We start from the raw sequence: 25,301 nt of genomic DNA on the forward strand, positions 1-25,301 counted from the left end.
CTGAGAATGCACCTTCTGCCACAAATTAAAAATCCCTAATATGTCTCAAAGCAAAATCTGAAGAAACTGAGTAGATACAGCAACATAAGCACATACCTGCATCGGAGAATGTAAACCTCGTCAGCACCATGAGGTAATGACAGCATCTTCTTCTTGCTTCCAGATCTTGACCTTGATTTCTTTTGTTTACAATCTAAGGCTAAAAAAGGGAAGAGAAAGACTTAGCATTTCATATATATTCTAAAATAGAAATACATACTTCTAGAGAGGTCAGACCATCTAAACCAAGTTAGAGAAAGTCTATATTCATCTGTATTCCCTGAAGCATGCACTAAAACTTGCAGCTGGGTCTTTAACAACAGTTATATTATCTGTATGCATTCTTCCTGCACTACTTTTCAAATAATGTTTTATCATATACCGAACTAGAACTGAGAGAATGTAACTAAACTCGAAATTACTAAATTGGCCAATTATCACAATGATAAATCTTTCCTCTTATGATTATAAGTATGTTATTTTCATATCTAATTACTCTTCCTTATTTCCAGGAAAATTTCAACCTGTTATTTAAGATCATCAAATTAAGTTTCCATCTGATTACTATTCCATTAAGTAGGTCTCACATGTTTTGAAAACTTAGTAAAGAATCATCAACATAATAAAAAGTCAATGAGAAATCAATTTTATAACAAATATATATCAAATAGCTCTTAAAATTATATGCTGGCCCAACATCTGGAAGGGCAAAAAAAGCTCAACTTTCATTTTTTTAAAACTCAACCTGTATTGCATGTACAGTAATGTTTTATTTTATTAAGAAATAAATGTAAATCCAGATTATGTCACATAAATTTACAAATGGACTGGAAACGTAATGCTAATTATTCTTTACATTTTTAAAATAATTTTACATTTTCTCCTACAACTTATTTTTAAAATGTGATTAAAGGGGGAAAAAAGATTTTTATATTAAAAGTGGATCAAAATTTTGTGCTGTTCTTGAAATTTTTCTATTACTTGACTTCTCCTTCAATCACGTATTCTAAAAAATTTAATTTAATAGAGGGAAAAAAGGTATTTTTTTATAAGTAGGAATGATAGGACATAACATTTTATTGGTCTTTGAATATAACTACACCATTCCTTTGGACAAAGGGATGACAATATTCCAGGGTGCTGCTGGTCAATTAGCAGGAAGAGAAGGTAAGAGTTTATCTCTAGGGATCCAAGGGGGAGGGAAACAAATGTAACAGAAGAGTTACACAAATGGCTTTTCTTCTGTTAACCTGTCACATGAAATCCCCTGGAAATTCTAGGAAAGAGAGAATAGGAACTGGCTATTCAAGGATTCTGTGAAATGAGTTGTCCAAGTCCAGATTCCAAAAGAATAGATGCTACTATTACAAAACCAGTAAACACAGTTCCTTACAGTAGTCAAGTGGCAATGCTAACAGAAATGTCATATAGAAAATTAAAAACCATGAGAAGCCTAGATAAATCTCATTCAAGCCGCTGGTTTCTGCTTCTTGTCACCTGCCTCTTTAAAAGTAAAATCCTGCTTGGGCCCAGAGTATTCCTTTGCTTATGCTCAGAAGAAGAATCTAGTAAGTAAAGAACTGCAGGAAATCAAGTTAAGAATGGCTAATTCAAAGCTAAACAACCAAAATCTGGAATAGAAAAATCTTACAAATTATTAATTATTTCAATCAAGAGCCTGGCACATAGAAACTCAACAAATATTTCTGGTGTAAAAAACAAAGGAAAACCCAAATTTTTAACCTTTGACATTTAGACAGCATATGAATGGAAATTTGTTCTACCACTATGCAATATACGTAGCATTCCTGCAAAACACCTGTGGGCATTTGTTTAAATGAGTATGTTGCTAACAGTCACATGGAAATTCTTCATTGATCAGTCTACAGATGTGGAAACTAAGTTCTTTACAACCAGTAGGAAGTGAGGTATCAAGTACTTTGTAATTAGTACCTTCGGTTTCCTAGTTGCACTGGTAAGCAATCTGAATGTAAGTGGATTTTAAAGCATAGAGCAATTGATACACTAGAAGTAAAGAGTTTAGGGAACTCGAAGGGTTAAGTGCTACTAGACGTCAGCTATTCTTTTTCCCTATCTAAAAGGTAAACCGCACACAATCCCTGTCTTTGTTATGTGGAACAGAGTAAGCATTTGGTTTATCATGAGATTATAGGGAGAATCTTACTTTGATGAGCTTGCTGGTTGTCAAAATTGCCACAGTGTATTCAAATTCCTTTTAAAATGTAAATAAATTACTGTAGGATACAAACAGAATGCATTATAACAATCCTTTAAAAATCTGTTCACAGAATGCTAATGTTAAATGTGTAAAGCAAATTGAGGGAAAAGGGCAGAGGGTGATGGGCAAGTAGGCAATAGAATGTTTTGTCAGTTATATTTAGATGCTATAATTTTTTAAAAATGGAAATGGACATTTGAGATATAGAAATGTTTTTGACTTTAATACAGGAAAAAGAAGTTTTCTGACTTTTGATATTGTATGGACTCTAGAAACTGAGCTTTTATGAATGCTCAGATCTAAATTTTAAATGACAATGTCATGGGCTTTCATAGTAATTTAATATTTGAAAGTATGACTTTGGAAAGTAGGAGAACTCTGCCAGTATATGATTGAGAATCTCCATTATCCAGGATTCCAAGTAAGTTTAGAGAACCACATGCATTGGGCATCCTTGGAAGTTTGTCCATAAAGTAAGGATATGAAAAACTTGGGACCTCTGGTAGTTTACACCTAAACACCTTGGTGTCTTGATATCTCCATGATCATTTTAAAATTTCTTATCCCCTGAAACATCACTTATTTATTTTAGATGGTAAAACATGAATACATTTTATAAGAATAGTTTTTTTTCTAATACCAACATCCAAACTTCACCCTTGCATTACTGCCCAAACATTTTAGAAAAATCTGCAAAAAAACGAGTATTTAATATGTTAATATGCACACAAAGGGACATCCATATGGTATTTTCTACACGAAAAAGATGATTTACACAAAATGTTCCACTAAATGAAAAAGATGATGCACAAACATATTATAGAAATGTTCTCATTCAACAGTTTTTATTGTATCTAAAGGGAAAAGCAGTTTTACTCTGGCCTGCACCAGGAGTCACTAGGACATTAAAAACAGAACACTAACCCATCCAGTTTTAGTATAATGGGGCTTATCAATATTTGTGATAAATAGCCAAAGGTTTAACAAAGTTGTTTATATTAATAATCTGCCAAATACATAACTTTATAATAAAGTCTTTCTTTGTAATAGGATTTTATTTGTTAGTATCAGAAAGTAAAAACATGCACACTTTTTTATCTCTTCCAAAATATTTTAAATCTACCAATGTTTCTATACTTAAAATTTACACAAAATACTAGACTGGTTTTAGAATCTTGATTTTCTTCTTCTTGAGTTTAACTGCATTTTAGAAAGGAACAAAATCATTCAAACCATCCTAAGGCACCTATGGGGGGGAGGGGCAGAAAAGTGATCAATTTTAACTAGAAGACTGTTGAAAACATCTTTGAGAGTTATCTGATTTATAAAGGATCTGATTTCCTACTGAGAGTAGTTTACTTGTAAGGAGAATAAATTATCCTGTAAGGCTGTATACAAAGTTTTAGAGTATACCTTTCCTTTCAGTAAAACAGCTGTTTGATCAAATAGGAATGAAAGAGAAATACAGTAGACTTATGAACGCTCAAAAAGAACACCATACTGCTATGCTACAAAATACAACAACAGCAAAAGCAACAACAACAATAACAACAACAAATGTGTCTAAAGCACTAAACCAAATCAGTTAAAAGCAAATCAATGAGTAACACAAGAGATACAAATTCCAGTTTGTTTTCTGAGCCTTATTTAGTTTTATACCTAGAAGAAAAAGAATTTACTTTGGGCTCCAACAATAAGTCCTTTTGACCTTTCCACCTTTCTTCCCATTACATACATCTGTTTGAATTTCATTTTCTTTTTAGTTCACTACACAAATGACCTCCAAATACAAGAATTTTTTTCTTAGAAACATCTGAAGCTTCAGTGTGGTAAAGAAGCACATTAAAACTAAGTTGACATTTACCTCCAAAATATTTTTATTTGCAGTCATCCTCCCCTACAATTGAAAGTTCCATCTCATTTGTTTTGTTCCTAACTGGTTTTTGGCATCTCTGGAGTAAAGTGAAAATTAATACAATGGCCAGGTTATATACATCCAAAGTAAGAGGTATGGTACAGCTCTACTAGAGGATAGAAAAGGTCTTCTTCATCTAGTTGGCCTGTGTAAGATGGTAGGCAGCAACAACAGCTAAGAACTCATTCAAGAAGGCGGTAGGAATAAAAAGATGGAAGCATGTAAGACATCATTCCACTACCACCATCAACATACTGGTAGTGGGGTAAGTAACAGCAATGCAAAAGTTGGGAGGAGAATGTGTATGTCCCAAGGGGCACACAAATTTGAGATGATAAATAAACTCCGTTCTAGTTGCTATCATTAATCCTTCAAAGTTCGTAAGTCCCAATCATATAAAGAACTGTGCAAAGAGCATTTTCTTTCCCCAACCGAAAAGGAACATCGCTTTTGGGGGGATGGGAGAAGAAACATGTTACCTTGTATAAAATAGGGATGCGGGAGAGAGGAAGCCAAATTCTTATTTCTTCAGTGTACGCTCTTCTCTTTGCAAAAAGTGCCTATAAGACTTCATGGGTATATGACTTGTGCAGTCACATAGGATCCCATACTTGTTAAACACTGTTGTTGTATGCGGTCTTCAAATTCTTAATAGTTTTTTAACACGAGACGTTACATCTTCATTTTGCATTGGATCCTGCATATTACGTAGCCAGATCTGAGTACCTACCACTCTAAATGAGAAAGGCAGCCCCTCAGCTCCACCTCTTAATCTCTTGGCTCATTAAAAAAAATAGCTATTAAGAGAAAAATCATTAAACCCACTCTCTATAGCCCATTAAAATGGAAAGGACTTTCCTACTCCCTATACCAATTTTTTGTTTCTAGGTATACTGCCATAATCAAACCAGTCATTATTCCCAAGATACATATAAAGCAGTTTAAGGGGTTTATTGTCATGAAAAGCAATGTTTCCCTTCCAATCAAAATTAAGCATATAGATAGATATACAATTAGCAACCTCAGAAGTACATTTCCACCATTATTTTCTCTTGACAGTTTCACTCCAAAACTGGATATTTTTTTCCAGGATCCTATATGTTACTTTCATCGATTTTTAGAGTTTCCATTCTCAGTAACTAAAAGTATAACTAACACAGAATCACAGAGCAATCATGGCAAAGTTAATTAGGTCCTGCATGATTTAACATTCTACCTAGAAGAGGACAGAATGCAAAATATGTGAAAAGCAGATTTCCTTTGCTTTAAGTATGAGGTTTATTGCTTAAAGTATTAATCTAGAAGAGGCAGGTAGCTTGAGTTTGCCCTACATATTAAGGATTATATTAAGGGTAGGAATAGCCTTCTATCCTTGGTTCAGAGAATAAGTTCAAGCAAATGAAGGTAGCCTTTATTTAAGCTTAGGTCTACTTGGGAGAAAAAAGGTACATTCAATTTGTAGAAGTCTCTGCTATTTCAAAGTAGGGGGGATATTTGTAGAAGAATATTCTGAGCAACAGTCCCTTAGGTAAAGGAAAAAGCTAAAGGTAAGTATACTTCAACACAGATTTTTATCAACAAAGAAACTGGAAGCAGACTAGTTTTTCCAGCTTGTCAAAAGCTAAAAGCTAACAATACCCTGGCTACAAGTTGTTTACTGGTCAGTTAAGAGTTAATAAGGATAGCAAATTTATTATTTCTCTGTGGTAAGATTAGGAAAAAAACATTTAAAATTCCTTAAGTGGGTTGGACTTGCATGCTGTTTTACTAAAGCAAAATATGCACTTACCAATATCAACCACTCTTCCAAAACTAAGACACATCTAAAATTGGAATAAACATTAAAATATATAACTAATCTGTTATAAAACTTTTATTTAGAATTATTTGTATATAATCACACTCCCCTGAACCCTAAAAGCCTCAGTATTTTCAAAATAAATCATTTTATATTTAGTAGGAGTAATTAAATACATGTTTCTGATTATAAAATTAGGTAATGAAACCACATTACTTTAATATTGCCATAAATTATCTTTACTATAAACATGTCCAAGTTATATAGGGCGCACAATAATTATAACGGTATATCTAAAGGTCACAAATGCACAAATCCCAATAGATCTGATTTTTTTTTTTTTTAAATAATTTTGAAGTTTACACATTCCAGCCAAAACCCAAACTATAATCAAACATGGTGCTGACCAGGTACCTTCTGCTTTGAGTTAACTTCCAGCTAAGGCCACAACTAAATATTTATTCTAAACAATGCACAGCAAAAATTAAACTTATTCCTCAAATTCCAGACACAACAAAGAAAGAGTGAATACTCTTTTTCCACTTCTTAGATACATGAGGGAACAATAGCCTCCATCAAGTCATCCTCTTGCCCTTACCTCCAAAAGAAAGTCTGTGTATTGTTTTATTATTTCCATAAAGTCATTTAATGGCCAGAACATGCCTTGTTACTTGTAAGGTATAATTATATCTTAATCCAGATTCTAAACAGCATTAAAAAATTCATGTTAGAACAGAAATCACAGCAAACACAAAACATTATAACAAAGGATATAAAGGTATTAGACATGTTAAAAAATCCAAATATATAAAAATCTAGGTTAATACAATTGTTAAAAAAAATCAAACAAAATATAAAAAGCAAAACTCAGAAACTGTAACAGAATGAACAAGAATGGTAGGGGACTAGTTAAGATTTTTATGAAAAACAAGTGGTTAGTAAAAAAAGATTATCAACCAAACAGAGTTCTCAAATTTTATAACTAATGACATCAAAAGCAGGCATCATAAAATGTAAATATTTGGGGCTACAATGGTACAAAACTGTTCAGGGTTCCACTCTCTGAAACACAAATTTACTGACTGAATAAGTGTGGTTATTTGCTCTGTTACAGTGAATAGCTAGATGATAACCTATTGCTGGATAAGCAATGAAGTTTATCTACCCTTTGCTTAGAAACACCATGGTAGCAGATTCATTAACTATACTGACTGGTATAACCATCTTCCCGGCAACATGATTTAAAATCTGAGTCATCTCTATCTCTGTCCTCTTATTCTTCCACCTCTAACTAATCTGCCGAATTCTTACCTACTTCCATAATATTACCTTTCCTTTACATTCATAGTCATTGTCCTGCTTCAGGACTCCTAAAATGACCTCACCTACAATTTTTCCACCTCCCCAGCAAATCCTTTAAAACTTTTCTCAAATTCTTAAAAACAAAAACAAACAAAAAATCCCCCAAACCCCCACAAAAGTTCTCTTTTCCCTTAGTACAAAATTAATTCCATCACCAGAGATTAGCATTCCATATCCTTTATCCGTCCATCTCTACCTCCTACTTCCTCATATTTTCAATAAACTTCCCGCTGTCCCAAGTTGCTCCCTCCTATAGGTAAGCTTCTTCCCTACCCTGATGCCTATTTCCATTTCAATTAGATATCCTCAGGGTCCAAATCAAATGTTACTTCCAAAAGCCTTGCTGGGTCCTGGTCCAGCTAAAAGTACCTTCCCTCCTCCTCTGAACTTCCACAGTATACCATAAGGAGAGGTGTACCTCTCCAATGGCCCTTAAAATTTGTCCTGTATTACAGTTATGTATAATGTGCTTCTACTATAAGATCCAATTTATCTCTGCAGTACTTACTAGCGCAATGCATAAACCAAGCAGGAACTGAAAAAATTGCTTGTTGAATTAGTGAATAAATCAGACAATCAATTTTTAGTATTGTGGGCAAACAGTGCATTTCTTGCTGGTATTATAAAACATAAGGGTACTCTTATTTACCAAATGATTAAATTATAGTCAGTCTACAGTTTCACAAGGCAGAAATAAGAACATTTTAGAAACATCATCAAAATGGTTAGGATAAAATTAAGTGTGACACTAGTCTTTGAATACCTGGAAAATTTATTCTACTTGAACAATTTAATGTGCTAATGTTTAATGATGGTATGTTATTGTGCAAATATATAGAGACATGCACTTTTAATGAGGAACAGTACTACAGAGGTAAGAGCCAAGAAAATACAGAAACCTATCGTCCACTTTATCAGGGATAACTTTAAAATACAAGTTTGACCACATTATTCCCCTATTTTAAAAAATCCTTCCAAAAAAAATAAAATAAAATAAAAAATCCTTCCATAATTTCCTAAAATTTTTAGTAAGGATTCAAAGCATCAACCCCACCTTTCTTTCATTACTGTGTTCCCAAATACCTGTAATTCAATCTTCCAGCACCTCCTGAACTCAAAATTTCATCCCTTTGTGCCTAAGCTATGTTCTTCGCTCTACCTAGAATGTTCTATTTCATCTCTTCCTCCTAAAAGTACTCAAGTCTAGGGTCTAGTTGAAACCTTATCAACTTGTCCATGTTAGTGCAGTTGTACTTATGCCCCAGGATCATGAGTATGTTTATGTAGTTCAATTATAGGGTCTTTACAGCCTCAGAGCTAGCACTGTCCTGGTATACGATATAGTAACGAAAAATTTTGTTTAAAGAATGCCTGGGTGGCTCAGTGGGTTAAGCCGCTGCCTTCGGCTCAGGTCATGATCTCGGGGTCCTGGGATCGAGTCCCGCGTCGGGCTCTCTGCTCGGCGGGGAGCCTGCTTCCCCCTCTCTCTCTGCCTGCCTCTCTGCCTACTTGTGATTTCTCTCTGTCAAATAAATAAATAAAATCTTTAAAAAAAAAAAAAAGAATGAAAATTTTCTGACTACCAGTTTTAATCTCTCACTTTAAACATAATGGCAAGAAACATAGCAACATGAACTACTTCTACTTTTCCTTTTTCCTTCTTTTTGAGGCTCTATTTAAAAATGAGACAAATTGTGAGAGCAGCAGGAAAAAAGAACACAACTTAATTCCCAGCCCCCCTCAAAAAGCCTAAAGTAAAATAAACACCTTTATCTCCTACAGCACATATACTTTACTTCCATTCACTTGTATATTATCTTGCATAGTTCTAATTTTGATAGTTTTATATGTGTTGCCCATAATGCTCTCCTAAGTTCTCTGATAACAGGGACATGTTTTCATATTTCTCCTGTATCCTCCATATAGACTAGTCTAGAGTAATTACAAAGGTATCCGCTTTAACTAAAAGCTAGTTTGCTCCTTTAAAGTTTGATCATCATAAGATAAAAAATGTTTCTACTACTCTTTCAGGTGGAATGAATCACTACAAAAACATGCAATTTCCTCAAGATGCAATATAATAATTTTTTTAAAAAATTGCAGAGACACTCACAAAAAGACAAATAATTTAATGCCATCTTGAGCTTTCACAATACTATTTTTTTCTTTCCACCACAGGAGAAAAGTGTTCCTATAGCACTTTCCACAATAGAAGAATTACTTTCTGGTGGCTTATCTACGCACTCAGCACCTGGCACTGTGTTACACATTCATTAGCACTTGTTGTAGGCCTCTATGGCCAATTATATTAAAGCTGAAAACAGTCAAAAGACCCTATTAAGTAACACACAATCTACTAATCCACTTAAAAGTGGATGGTATGAAAAATAAAACACTGACTTTACTAAAAAAAGAATGTAGATATATTGCACTGGTGGTATTCACTGAAAGACTTTCTGGTATCAATTTTTAAGTTCTCTTTTTCTCACTGGAAGTTGTTTATTAATTATGATGGTGGTGAGTCTATTGGTGTAGAATAGCAATAATCCTGCATTACTTCTAAAATGTCATGGAAGTATTCTGAAGGTAATGAAATGAAGCCCTTCCCCCAAATATATTTGCATATAAAAAAGGGGCACCTGGATGGCTGAGTCAGTTAAGTGTTCAACTCTTGGTTTTGGCTCTGGTCATCATCTCAGGGTTGTGGGATCAATCCCTGTGTTGGGCTCTGCGTTGGACATGTGCAACCTACTTGGCCTTCTCTCTTTCCCTTTCCCTCTGCCCCACCCCTTCTTAAAAAGAAAAAAAAAAAAAAGTTTTTCTTGCATTAATTTTAAGTAAATAGAAATCTCCAATTTACTTTAAATATTGGAGGCCAGCATTTTATTTTAAAAATATGATCTACAGGGGCGCCTGGGTGGCTCAGTGGTTTAAGCCGCTGCCTTCGGCTCAGGTCATGATCTCAGGGTCCTGGGATCGAGTCCCACATCCGGCTCCCTGCTCAGCGGGGAGCCTGCTTCCTCCTCTCTCTCTGCCTGCCTCTCTGCCTACTTGTAATCTCTCTCTGTCAAATAAATCTCTCTCTGTCAAAAAAATATATATATATGATCTACAGACAAACATTTGAATACAAAGAGTAAAGAAAAATTACTTGTTGCCATAGAAGTAGTATTGTGATTTCTTAAATGTTACTATTGTTGATTCTGGTCAGTACTAGTCCCTAAGAGAAAAAGTTACTTAAGGTAAGTGTTTTCAACCTGTGGATAGTAACTTCTTAGTAGGTAGTAAATCAATTTACTGGGTCATGACTAGCATTATTTTTAATGAAAAAGAATAAAATAGAAATATTAGAGTACATCACATTCAATTCGGGTGAATAATGAATGAACAAATGAGTATGTGTATTAATATGGGTTTATATGTAAAGATGTAAAAATGGAGCTCCAATAAAAGTGCTGAACACCACTGTTACTCTTTCTTCTTTCCAAGAGATAACATGGCTCTGTACCACAGGAAAGCATAGTGCAAACATGCATTTACCTTACTGATACATTTCCTTTCACAACAACCTACTCAGACTTCAATTATTTCCTTCTCTTTACCTGTTAGAATTCACTCTTACTTTGATCTCAAAATATTTTTCTTTTTTGGTTCTTTTTAATGGCATTGATAGAATATACTCTGCCTTAAATAATTTTAAATATTTTAGAAACTTTAATAACAAGGTGATCATATAATTTATTGTCCAATCCCAGACACTTAGGAAAAGAGGTACTTTTCAATTACTTGGTTGGAACAAACAGAGCTAACCCAGTGTGTACAGTCACTCTATTAATAACTTAGTAATGCTTTTAATACTGCCAGTATAAAAAGGATAACATTTAATTTAAATATTAAACACAAAAAAGTCAATAGTAAAATGAAAAGTCTAAAAGCATTTAATATAAGCTACATAAAATTTCTGATTCTTAATGAAAATTATGTAATGTTCTTATTACACTGTAGAAAAAATTAACCAGAAAAAATTTACATGAGCAGTTAATCTAAAGAGAACAAAACCTGAAAAAGAATTTTACTAAGAGTGTAATCTATCTTAACTGTAATAAATTCCTATTTAGAAGTATGCCTTGAATTTACAATAAAGTAAACCCTTTGGCACTATTCTCTTTAGACAAAAAAATCCATTTTAAAAAAAGTTTAAAAAAATGCTTCATAAATGATTATCCACAATTGCATGGATTATTATATAGATTATTCGAACCTGCTCTATGGATTATAAATTGGATCAGTTCTGGGCAAAATGAAGTCTATTCTTTTTTGACAGTTTAACTCTGTCCCAAGTATGGCTACCCTTCCATGTCTTCAATTCTAAGCTTTCTTACTTTATTACTCATCATGTCCTTTTACTAAAATTATGAAGCATATTATATTTTAATTTATATTTGTGACCATATAAATTAATTTTGATGTTACACAGTTCTGGCATTTTAAGTATTTTCTAACTCATAAAAAAAAAAAAAAAAGATTTCTTAGGGTTCCTGATACCTAGTTCTGTGTCCTTTCTACCTCATTTTTCTTTTGTCATCTCCTCTTTCTCAGCTTTCCACCAGAGGAAGAAGGGTCTATAGATGATAACCTTCAAGAGAAACAAAACTTGTGAGAAACAGAAAACTTTTTATCTGTGGCTGAATAAGTACATGTTTCTGGGATGGGGCCCACAGCTTTCATAATTCTCAGAGAGATCAATGACCCAAAAAAGATTGAGAACTATCACATCAGAATTATGTGAGTCCTCAAGTAAATAGCTATTTTGGGAAGCAGAGGAGCATCCTTTTTGGTCTATCCAGGCTAGGTAGAATATTTACCTCTCTCAACAGACAGCTAGTTCCCATAGAAGAGGCGGCTTATGGATTTGTTCTATCCTAGATAACCATGCAGACCAGACCGAAGACTGCAGACTGCAAGCATTTACTCTAGGGATACCTAAGTTTTTTCTTCAAGAGGAGGCCACATCCACATGAATGAAGACTACTTGAATTAAATAGCAGACATTCTTATGGAGGTTTTAGTCCTACATATTTTCTTACATTGTTTCAGCTTCATATCTACTTGGATTAAGGTAAGGTTTTTTAAACACAATTTTGTATTTCTTTCATTAAAACATCATCAACATATTCTTGAAAAATAATTCTTGCTAGTTATATGAATTGATGAATCCCTTATAACAATCCAGTGGAACTCTCCAGAAACTAAAGGTTGGGACCACTGACTTAAACCATGAAACTGATACGGGGAAAGAAAATAGGCACGTGGAATTTATAAATATAAAATACAATGTTCCCACTTGGGAACTGGAAACATTTTCCCACTTGGAAAATGAAAAATGTCACTAAAGCTGATAAAAAAAACTTCTTAGTAGGCATAAGTAAGTAGCAAATACATATTCCACGTAGCTCTACTGGTCAAGAAGCTTTCAAAAATCAAGAGGAAAGTATCAGAATTTCTTAAAAAAAAGCGGGGGGCATGCATTTTAAAGTTTTTCTTAAAAGTAGGTGTGCACTGTGAAAAATATCATCCTAGACTTTCTTCAGGTTTTCATTTCCTTTCTCTTTGCCTTAGGACTGCCAAATACACAATTTATATTTTCTAATACTTCTGACATTTTGGTTAGTATTAAAGTTCTTTAAAAACTAGTATCCTCAGGGTGCCTGGGTGGCTCAGTGGGTTAAAGCCTCTACCTTCGGCTCAAGTCATGATCTCAGGGTCCTGGAGTTGAGACCCGCATTGGGGGTGGGGGGGTGGGGGGGGTGTCTCTACTCAGCGGGAAGCCTGCTTCTCCCTCTCTCTCTGACTGCCTCTCTGCCTATTTGTGATCTCTGTTTGTCAAATAAATAAATAAAATCTTTTAAAAAAAGTAATATCCTCTTTTTTTCTTGATGCCCAAAGAAATATATCCCCATTCATTCTATATTACTTTTTTCCTTTAATAATGACATTTTTTAGATAATAAAGTATTTTTGAGAATGCACCCTTGGTCAGTGGAGGGTTATGCTCAGTTATTTATAAATAATTAATTCTACATTTTGAAAGATTTTCAGATGAGGTAAAGCCATTTTTTAATGGCATAGAAAATCTGTACTGGAGAGATGTACCTCATTGAGTATTTGCAATCATCTGTCTGAATAGTCAGACTGAAACATTTCTCTCAAGTCCTCTAAAATCTACTCCAGGCCTGTTTCTTGGGTTCCTGTTCTTTCTAAGACTCTTATTTATTCAGTCTTCAGCAGAATGCTCCCCACCTTAAACTGAACTTCATTTTAGGATTTCCAATTACTTATGTTCTATATGTGGCAAGACAATAGTGATTACAAACAGAGATCTAGGGTAAGAAAGCCTTGATTTTTCAACTTTGCTATTAATAACTACATAAGTTTGGGTAACTTGCTTAAGTTCTCTAAGCCCCAGTGTCCTGTAAAATTATTGTACCCACATCTCATACGGTGGTTGTGAAGCTATATATTACGCATGAAAATTGCACAGCACAGTGCCTGACGCATAGTAAATGTTCGATAATAGTGATTATGATAACAATGATGAATTTCTGTTTCCACAGTCTTTTATTTTTACTGCCTCCCTGCTTCTAATGTCAGCAGTCACCTTCCAAGGCTGATGAAGGTAGGTGTAATCTCACAAAAACTAAAATTTCATAGTAAGAGGTTATAATCCAGTAAAGTAAAACTCACCCTATCCTTTTTAATACAGTCAATGGTCATTCCTGGTCATTTGTATATCAAGTCAAAGGATAAAGCAAAGAAGCAGAAGAAAGAAAGACATTAGTATGAATACAAGTGTTTCTTTGGTAGCAAGAACATATTGGATATAAGCTATAGAAAGACATGAGGAAGAACGAAAAAGTTGGGAAAACAACAACTAGAAGAAAGCAGAAGGCAGTGATCTCAAAGAGCAAGAGAAATAAAGAGATTGGAAGGAGAATTTTAGTCAAAAGGATTTATGTGGATATATTTAGGAAAGAGGGTATATTTTAAGACGTGAGCGAAATGGGATTTGCTAAAGCAGGGTAGCTTGAAAAGGCTACAAATGAAAAGAGCAAGGCATTTTGTAGGGTAAGAAGCAGTATTACATGTGAGTAAGTTAATAAAATTCTTCACAGGCTAGCAATATGAAGAGGTTATCTGCAAGGTTGGGCTAACCAACCAAAAATAACACAGAAATGTGCATGTTAACATTTATGTCCTTGGCTGTATTTATTAATCCTAAACATAGTTTAGGAGCACTAAAAGAAAAATCTATTCAGTTGTCAACATGGGCCATTATTAAGGCTTGTCTCTTTAAAGACCTGATCTATAAACTAATGAAAATTCCTTAAGTTTTGCTTAGTTTTCTAATTAACCTACATATTTGAAATTTCACAATAATTTCCTTTCCTAATAAAGCATTTTCTCAAGCTAGAACTACAATCTATTTTACCAAAGAGAGGTGCCTTACTGGAATCCACTAACAAAAATAAATTTTAAAAATCAAAAATTGTATAATTTAAAAATCAATGGGAGTTCTGTAGACTCAAAAGTTTCACACCTCTGTTGGTTTTCTTTTCCCCTAAATCAAGTCGATAAGATCCTAATGAAAAAGGATAACTTCCTTAAAATTATATCTAACAGTTTACAAGTTGCTGAAATTTAATGTATATTCAGTCTCAACTGTGCTTACCAAAGAAAGCTATAAATATCATCTGAACTAGCACCAGTCTGGTGAGAAAAAAAGTGTACTGTACCAAGTAGACTTGCTGTGTTATCTGTTCAAACATACCTGTACCAGTCAAAAGTCCAGCACTCTTCTTTCGTGCATAAGCGCGTAAGTGGTTGGACAGGCTAACAGCACTTGTAAACGTCGTATTGCAATGCACACATGTTCTAAGCTTCACAGGCATACCTATCATTCAAAAGAAAACTATAATCCAGTTCTCACTTCAAAAAGTGAAATTTTCTTAGCTAAAAGCGTGAAGAAAAGTACCACAGTAAGGATGGTTTTAAAAACGTTCATTGAATTAGCTTAACTTAAAATAAGGAGGGGGAATTAAGTTAACTATGATTAGTTTGTTGTTAGTATTTAGAGCCAACCCATGCTCTTTGGAAATGTGGAAGAGGAATGCCATGAACCTCTGAGCTCCTCTGGATTTAACACCTATTATCACTTTCTTGCAGATTTCTGTGTTACGCAGATCATTTCCTAAACCTAAAATACAATCCTGTGATTTGAAGAGCACAGTTCAGTTGAGAAGTTTCAAAGCTTACAACATTACCAATAAAAAGAATTAAAAAGTCTAGTTGACAAAGTGGTAATTAAAGTGTTTTACCCACAAAGCCGTAAAAGGCTCAATACTAAATTAGGCTTTCTGATGAAGGCTGGGAGAAAAGGTGGTAAAACACACCATTGAGCAGCTGTTAGACACAACATTTTATTCAGGGCATTTTATGTTCATTACTCTGAATGCGCAATCAATAATGAAAGTTAATGATTTGAAGTTTTTTGCTAAAATCTTTGTGCTAAATAAATGATCAACAAGCTAACATCTTAGTCATCACAGGAAAGAAAACATGTTGAAACAATAAGAAACTCCTAACTTCAAAGACAATCAATCCTCACTCCCCCAACACCTTTCAGTTGGTTTCTTCAACAGTAACTATGATAATCAGCCACAAATACACTTTCCATCTCTTAAGTGTACCACACCTTAGTCAACACAGCTAACACACCTTCCTTACATTTTCTCCTTCTCAAAAAGGTTGAAGATTTGACTTTGAAAGACTCACTTCATACAAAAGAAAGAACCCTATTAACCACAAACCCATACAAGATAGTTTTGCAGACCACTTATAACACAAGGTAATCTTTCCTTAAATCAAAACTGCATACAAATATCTGGGCTATCCCAATGTCTGCCAGAGCAAGCAAATCAACATTACCATAATTATATTCATTATTAATCCATTGACCAGTTACTTTTACCTTAGACACATTCAACTCAGGGCTAAGTTATAAGACCATCTAAGTTCATTTCCAAATTTTTAACCTCCAAAAGAAACCTACAAAGACACTTAAAATTTTTCTAGTCTAAAAGTATAAGCCAGACTTAGAAAGAACACATACAGTTTTCTATTTTACCTGCTACATCACTTGCTGGCACACACAAATTATTCTTTTGAAAAGGAAAAACTAATGGTGCACAAGCACTAACCTAAACCATCTGTTCTATTCCTTTAGACCACCACTGTAAAATCTAAAACCCCAAACAAATGCTTTATACTCACAACAGTTCTCTAAAACCAAACTATCCCACAATATAATGAGGAATTGGAGAGGGAGACGTTTCTTCGGGTTAATCACAACACACAACAGACACCAATCCATTCAGTTTAAAGAGTCTATTTTTTGATTGTTTGTTTATTTGTTTGAGCAGAAGGAAAACCAACAGCTTTTACAACACATTATCACCTTGGAGCACTGGCATATATAGGACAGGTACGCCATTTCAGTAACGCTACGCTTTTTGAACAACGTCGACCTCCCATCCATAGGACCATCCCCCAGCCATAGCAAATTTTATTTTTACAGATCAGCTTTTTATTTGTTTTTGTTCTCACCTTACATTCTGACCAAGAAATGAGGCACAGAGAATTCAGTGCTGATGAGCATCAACTGATGACTTATATAGAAATGACAGTATAACCAATCTCTGCTCTGCAAAAAAAGCAGCTTAAGTAAAAGGATTCTAAGAAAGTATTTTCTACAAATATTCCATACAAGTAAGCATAATAAATTGTGTTTAAATTCTATACGACAGTCATAGGCATCCTCTTACCTGAGTGCATAGTCAAATCCATCCTTTGTGGCTGATACATCAATGGACTATCTTCACTTAATGGAAGAACACACTTCTGAACAAATCTCTTCCTTGCAGTTTGATTATGAATTTTTTGAGGAGAAATAGCAGAATTCCTTTCTTCTCCCATCCTTTTATTTTTAAGCAGTTCTATCAGTGTAAGAGACTGATTCTTTTTTCCACTGGGCAGTTCTGGTTTTGTTTCATCGTATTCATTTAAGAAACTCAGCCCTTCTTCTTCTGATGCAGACACTGATAAAGCTTCAGTCTTTAGGCCATTACGGTATGCTTCAAGAGGTATAACATTTTGAGATAGAAAGTCATCACTTGATGCAAATTTTTGAGCTACAAATGGTCTGGGAATAATACGACGACTGTTCAATGCTTTCAAGATCTTTTCATATTTTTCTTCATTCTGCATCATCTCATTCAAAACACAGATTGGAGATTTGTGAGCATCCCATTTGGTCTTTCCAAGTCTTTTCAGATGGCCTCTAACATGATTCGATAATCCAATTTTAGTATCAAACCAACCACCACAGAGCTGACAAGTGTGTTCAGAAGTGGTTTCAGACTTCTCTATAGCTAAAAAAAATTTTTTAAGAGTAACATCAGAATCTTTTATAAAGTGATCATCGTAAAGCCAATTAATTCTGAAATACAAAAATTAGATGATTCTAAAAAGACCAGATTTGAGCAAAACCTTCGAATCCTTTGAACTTGAATACACACATATTAACCCATATTATCCGCATGGAAACTTACCTTTTCTAACTCGCTTAACAGGTGTCCCTGTGCCAGTTCTTTTGAAATGTTGCATTTTGTCACTTGTGGCTATTTGTTCTGGTGATACAACATGTCGGGCTTCATAGCTTAGTCCAGCTCTGTGAAGATGTCCTCGGACATGATTTGACAATCCAACACCTGTTTCAAATGTTGCTGGGCAGTAAGGACATGATTTCTTCTCAAGAGACAAATCAGTCCAGTGAAAAACAGAACTATGCTTTGACAATGAAGTTTCCGCATTTTCTAAATGCTGAGGATCATGTATGTCATGCAAAAAGTTATTAGTTCCAGCATCTTCATAATATTCAAAATAAAAGCCATCATTTTGATCATAACTAAGGGTAGCATTTTCTCCGGGCTCTTGACCTTCCACCTTGCTTTTAAACAGCGGGAATAAGTTTACATGTTCTTGATTAATATCATTATAGGTTTCATCTTCTATAGCCTGTGTAGTGTAGTCACCTAGCTCAACATTATCCCAGGAACTTTCATCTTCTGTTTCATAGCTATCTTTCTTTTCAGCGGAGTTAAGTTTCTGCAGAACAACAACAGTCATTTTATGCAAGAAATCTGGATAGCTATCCAAGTCTTCTCCTCCAACAGAACTTTCCTTCTTAGACTCCTTAACTACTCTCTTTACAGCTACACGCCTATGTTCTTTGAAGCTTTCCGGCCTTTTGGTGTCAGAATTTTGAGGGTCTGAAATGAAACTATTGTTGTGAGAATTACCTGATGATGAGAACAGATGTAAAGAATTTAATGAACTGGGCTCTTCTTTTTTGAAATGTAGAGGATATGATTCACCTGATTTTTTGATCATCCTGTAGTTTTCATATTTGTGTCTATATAAATAGTTGCTGTTTGCCTTGGCATTAGATTTTTCTTTTGCTGCTTGATGGAAATACTTCGGTTTTTGGTCAGTGCTGCTTTTAATCGTAACAGTCTTGTGAGAATTGTTTTGATTGCACACGTTTACACCTGACTGGGCAATGCTTTTCCGAGCTTTTTGTATTCTGTGTGGTCTCTTATGGAATTTGGAAAAATTACTTGATTGTGAGGATGATCCAAATGTTCGCTTTACATCTTGTTTTAAAGCAGAGTTCTTTGGAAATGTGGTTGACTGCTGTTTAATTAATGGTTTAGTGCTATCAATATCGATAGGTTCTTCGAGAATGTCACTTTTTCTTTTATCAAGTCCAAGAGGACTACCAAATGAATCAATGCATGATGATGAATGCAAGTACTCCATGTGTTTTTTTAAAATACTTCTGGCTGAAGTAGTAAAAGGACACATCTTACATATGTAGGTGGCTGATTTTTTGGATGATCCTATAAGAGAATCTTTCATGAAAGTCTTTTTTTGCGTTTTTCTCTGGGCTACATCAGAACTGACGATAGGGCATTTTACCACTGCTCCATGGGCAATGCCTCGATGGCATTCTAATTCATTTTCTGTCACTGCCATGAAGTTACACTCTTCACAACAGTAGTACCTTTTATCTTTTTCATGGGTTTTAGCATGCTGCACAAATGTCTTAGGGCAATTGGTACCAAACACACACTGTGGGCACTGTAATCGTGCACTTCTTCCTTCATCCTGAAGTTCTTTCAATTCACGAATTTCCTCCATCAACTTCTGTCTTCTTTCTTGGTGAATAATCATATGCTTTAGAAGTGAGTTACGATCTCGAAATGTCCGTCCACATTCTCTACAAGCATATGGCCTTGGGACATTAAGATGGCGAAAGTGGCTATTCCCATCTAAATGATACATCATATGCCTGTGGAGGTGCTTTTTCTCCCTAAAATTCACATTGCACTTTGTACAGGGGTAGAACGATGGCTCTTCAGTGCTGAAAGTAGCAGGTGACTCGGAATCACTTTCTTCACATTTCTTTTTTAAGGTATTTGAGAGAAAAGTGCTACTATGAACAGGTGAACTGTCTTCTCCACACTTATCTGGGTTATAAATTAGATGCTGAAAAGCATCTACAGATTCCAAGTCTTCATCAGTTGATTCAGGCTTCACTTTTGATAATGCATATTTCTGTGAGTCTATTGCTTGTAGTTCTTCATTCTGTTCCAGAAAGTCTACCTCTAGCATTTTTGACTTATTGGGTATACAATTAGAATCACTAAAGCAATCCTCAGTATAACGAGTAATCTTGCTTACATCCATTTTTCGCTTTCTCTTTTTCTCTAGACCTACTTTAGAGTGAACTGGAGCTTTATCCACTGTGTCTTCATTAGTCATAAGAAACTGAATGAACTCTTTTTGGGGATCCCAGTTTGTGTCATTTTCTGACCTAAATTCATCTGTACCTGAGGAAATTCCTGTCAATGTATCGACACAATCATCTTTTACCAATAAATCATCACTATCCTCACCCACCTCTACTTGACTTATTAAAGTGCTCTCTGACTTTATACTACTCCCTACTGAATTCTGAATGTCACAACCAACGGAAGCAGAGGTAGGTAGTTTTTTAATGGAATGGGTTGGATTTTTAGCATGTGCTACATCTGATAACAAAAATAAAACTTGGTGTTGACTTGCTTTCTGTGGTGTAGATAGTTGAAGATCAGGTGCCACCTTCAAAGTTGAACAAGATTCTGTTGTTGGCTGATCCACAGGTTGTCCAGTGGTTAATGAAACGCTGCCTTTATTCATATTGGAAGTCTTAGTTAAGGAGGAGTGTAAAACTGGTCCATTAACAGCAGCTCCTTTAGGCAAGATAAAATTTTCACTAGAAACAGTAGGAGCACCAGCATGTATAAACAGAGTAGACTGGCCTCCACTTAAGGCTTTTTCAGATTTGTCCTTTGACAGTTCTTCAGGCAGAGTGAGCGTATTATTTATCTGAAATGATGTTTGACAATCTTTTGGTTTATGAACTCCACTTTCTTTGTCTGAGATAAAACTGTTGTTATCTAGGAGTTCTTCTTTAGCACCAGTAATTTCGGTGTTTATCTTCACATCATCCATATTGTTGGCAAGCCCATTTAACACATTTAGTCTAGAAAATGGAAGAAAAAAAATTTAGATTTGCATGAAAGAAAAAATTCTATTAGAATGTATGGAGAGTTCAAAGCACATATTTTTATTAGTGTAACTCTACTGCTTATAACAAGAGCCTAATAATTTTCTAAGAATGAAGAAACACTTTAAAAAATGTGAAAGACTTTAAAAGTATCTCAAAGGTTAATTTTTTTCTTATGCTAAGCAACAACAACCCTATATTGCATATCTACAAAATGTCTAGGGAACAACAACATTAGAATTGGCCACATTATACTGGAATTGTCTGTCTCCTTGGAAGAATGTAAGCTCTTCGAGGGCAGGTACTGTACACAGTCACTCTCATATCTCTAAAATCTAGCGCAGTGCTCGGCACAGGTGCTTAGGCAGTATTTGGTGAATAAAGTACTACCATGTTGAATGAATAAAAAGACAACTGCAAAATCAAAGCCAAAGTATGCAAGAGGAAAAACAGTTTTCTTCCTATGAAATGTAGACACCCCATTCAAATAACGCAAATTCCATCATAGTTCTGACTTCTTGACCCAGCAATGACAGCAAGGCCTTCAAAATGTCCAATAATCCTCAAGTACAATTTAAAGAACCTGCTGTTTGGCAACCCTAGCTATGAACTATCTTAAGTGCTGGCTAAAACTCTGTACTTCTTTTCCTTTTGTACAGGTAGCAAGTACAGTTTATTCATTCTCCAAGTATTTACTGAGCCCTTACCACATGCCAGGCACTGCTTTATTATTGGGAATACCAACAGTAAACAAGACAGATGAGGTTCCTGCTCTCTGATAAAGAATAGTCTCCCATTTTCCCTCCCACAGTATTTTTAATTTGTATAATAAATAACACTATTTTAAGACAGGAGGAACTTAATTGATATTTAGAAATTAAAATATTTTCAATACAGTTCATTATTTCTAGTATCTTTCATGGTACTAAATACATGCTCTGTAAAACATTAAGTCTAGTTAAAGAATAAAAGAATTATTTATAATTATTCTTATTTCACAATTTAGAATAAGCTCTTCTAAGTATGAGCTTACTCTTTCCACAACATGTGTTCTTCAATACAACAACTATTACAAACAAATACAACAAATATCTGTCTTTGGCATTATTATTTACACCAACAATTTTTCTGCCCCTCCTAGGCCTCAGAATTCTGTTTTGAGATTGGCAAACTTCCATAGTAATAAAAATAGACATCCAATAAGATCATATTCAATGATATCACCCCAAAATGGTGCTAATGCAGCACCCAGCAGGAGTCTTTACATCACATACACAGAAGTTAAAAATGGGCAGCACATAAACATGTGTTAGGGAAGAGTGTACAAATGTCAATGAAAAGAAAAGCAAACCTTTATGCTATAACTATTACCCATTCCTGACATTTCTCATGAAATTACATAGAAAAAGTAAAATGTTCAAATAGGAACGATCTCACAAATCTGAAGTGGACAACAGAATTTTTTAAAAACTAGCCTGCAAGACACTTACTTTGTATTCCTATTTATTATCATCACAGAGGTAGACAAATATATGCTCAGTCAATTTGAAAGCCTATATTAGTATTTCTCAACAGGAAGCAATGCTGCTAACGAAGTGGTAAATTCAGTGTTAATGAGTGGCTTCACTGTTACCACCTCAGAGGTAAAACCTTCTATGTTCCATGTTCCACCCATCTGTTCTGGTGTTAGAGGTTCAGAGATGGAACAGACGCTTCCCATTTAAAGCAACTTCACTGGTACCCCCTGAACAGCAGGGTGACAAACTATGAGAATATCATGTCTGCTTGGAGACTGCATTCTCATTACCAGAATGGCTTTATAGGAGTCTTCCAAAAGTTCACATTCTAAAGATACCAAACTGGTTTGCTCAGAAACATAGTAAGAATATATGTATATGATATCTTCTGTCTATAAAATACATCTAGCAGAAGGAAAAACAAAAGATCAAATTAAATATTGTTAAAATATAAAATGAAGTCTTTAACAAAGTTCTCCTTCACACCTAAAGAAATGTACCTTATCTGTCCCCAAATAAATGATTACCTCTACTCAAAAATATTCTTTTCCAGAATATTTATTAGCACATTAATATTAAAAATGTACCCCATCAGTTAAAAAGTATGCTATAAGAAACGGCTCCTAGCTAGTATCTTAGCAACAATAAAAATTTTTTCCTAGTTTAATTTTCAGAGTATATCTTAACTAAAAAATGTTAAAAAACATTTTTTCTTAAGCGTATTCAAAACTTACAGCTGTTGCTTTGAGATATAATGCAGAACACTGAACCATCAAAATACTTTGCAGTGAATAATGGATCTAGAACTTTGACATCAAAAATTATTTCCCTACATTCGTGGATGGTTATGTAGCACGTAAGCAAGAAAGCATTTAACCCACAAGTTAATTTCACACTTACAAATACTTTTTCCAACTATCTTTATGTAGTTAAATATATGTAACAGAGCCATCAACACCAGTTTATGTTAACAGAACTAAGTGGGGGACATATGTGAGGGTAGACATTATTCATTAAGTTCAAAAAAGGGAAACTAATAAATTAAAATAAACCAATGTTATATTGCTTCGACTCCTTAAATTTCAGTGACTCTGCTATATCAATTAGGATATTTTAATAAAATGCTTAGATACTTTTACTTTATCCTCCTCCATGTAATCATAGAATTTTTCTTTTAAATGAATTTTAAAATATTCCTTAAAAAATTCACACACTTTATAAAAAGCTGTAAATGGAACTTTAAATCTACATAAAACATATTTCAGTTTCTTGAAAATCATAATGAGTTCTACAACTATAACTGCCTGTAGTTATATACTATGAGCATTAAAAAAAAAAACAGTACAAAGGTCAGATCTGTCTTCAAGATGACAGATCATCACTTTTATGCCTCAAGCTAGACTTATTGTCTTAGAAATTTCAAACATCAGTATTTTTGCAAACTATCAGCACTTGCTATAACACCCTCACTACACTACATCTTGAGGTTACTATAGAAGAAATGAGGTGATAATTGCATATTAACATAATTATTCTGTAATCCCTCTGAGCAAGCTTCCTAGGTCACTCAGTAATTCAGATTAGATACAACCTTCCTGTCATCAAATCTATGCTGTCCACTTTCTGTTCATGAATAATTTTTTATAGAAAATTAGCTTAATTTCATTCTTTTATGTACATTATTAATTGTATTTATTGCTAGTAGGTTAATATTTTGTGGGCACTTATTACATAATACCAACCTTTGTCATGTAGTATAATTTCACACAAAAATATAATACAATTTGCCCTCATTCCACATTAGCTCATTAATAGCTATATTACAAACCTATAAATAAATTATAATGTTGCCTACTAGCTGAGTTACAGTTAAGATCTGTCAGATTTTCACAAACCCCATGTTCATTTAAATTATCCTTGAGAACACATGACAACTTCAGTTAGTCATACATAAGATTGGGTCAAGAAGAGAAAAACATTCACAACTGTCATTCTAATTGCAAAACAAATCTCAATTAACTGAAATACTATATGTATAATTACTGTGATATTTAAGTCTATATATATGTACACAGTGTACAAATATATAAATGCAAGCCTCACCTAATATATAATTCAAGTGAAGACAGAGTATACTATTTAACCATATCATCTAGGCAGTATCCTACTCTGGATATCATTGAGAGAAAATACTAAAAAAAAAATACAGAAATTCATAAGAGTATCCAGCATGCCACATGATGAAATAAAGAGAAAACTTGGTATGCTTAGCCTAGCAATTAGCCAATACAATTAACAATCTTCAAACATTCAAAGGTGTGGCCTATAAAAGATATGATCGATGTGTCTGAATCACAAAGATGGATATCATCTCAAGATTAAATAAACTAAAAACAGGAAACAGTCAACCTATTACAAAGGGTTGTCTTACACAATAGTGAAGTGAATGGCTCAGCAGTTTAGATTACTGCCAGGAACACTGTAGAAGGTAATATGGCACTGGCGATTGGATAAGATGATTTCTAACATCCTCTCTGATATGTACTATATATGTTAAATTTTTGGTTATTACATTATTAACACGTAACATTACTTGAAATAATGAGCTAAAAATGAAGTGAAAATTATACTATCGGACTTTAAAAAGATCCTCTAAATTCATAATTACTTGAAATAATCCCTTAGTTAAATTATAATATGTTG

The 25,301-nt window shown here is 34.2% G+C and overlaps 1 protein-coding gene across 12 annotated transcripts in view; it reads right to left on the bottom strand.

The window, feature by feature from the left end:
* ZNF644 (zinc finger protein 644) overlaps positions 1–25,301 on the bottom strand; it is a 130,227-nt gene that overhangs the window by 25,292 nt on the left and 79,634 nt on the right. For 10 of the 12 annotated variants that reach the window (XR_006383195.1, XR_006383196.1, XM_044238660.1 and 7 more), the window contains 4 exons: positions 18,020–21,057; positions 17,234–17,839; positions 15,181–15,303; positions 97–199 (listed from right to left, as the gene is read on the bottom strand). Coding sequence is in view for 10 of the 12 variants with exons in the window: in XM_044238660.1 (XP_044094595.1) it covers positions 97–199; positions 15,181–15,303; positions 17,234–17,839; positions 18,020–21,057 (3,870 nt within the window). In the remaining 2 variants the exon portion in view is untranslated. The remainder of the gene's footprint in view (positions 1–96; positions 200–15,180; positions 15,304–17,233; positions 17,840–18,019; positions 21,058–25,301) is intronic. The other 2 variants (XM_044238665.1, XM_044238666.1) reach the window with 1 other exon arrangement.

Source organism: Neovison vison, chromosome 2 (assembly GCF_020171115.1).
Source record: "Neovison vison isolate M4711 chromosome 2, ASM_NN_V1, whole genome shotgun sequence".
In the NCBI taxonomy this organism is placed as follows: domain Eukaryota; kingdom Metazoa; phylum Chordata; class Mammalia; order Carnivora; family Mustelidae; genus Neogale; species Neogale vison.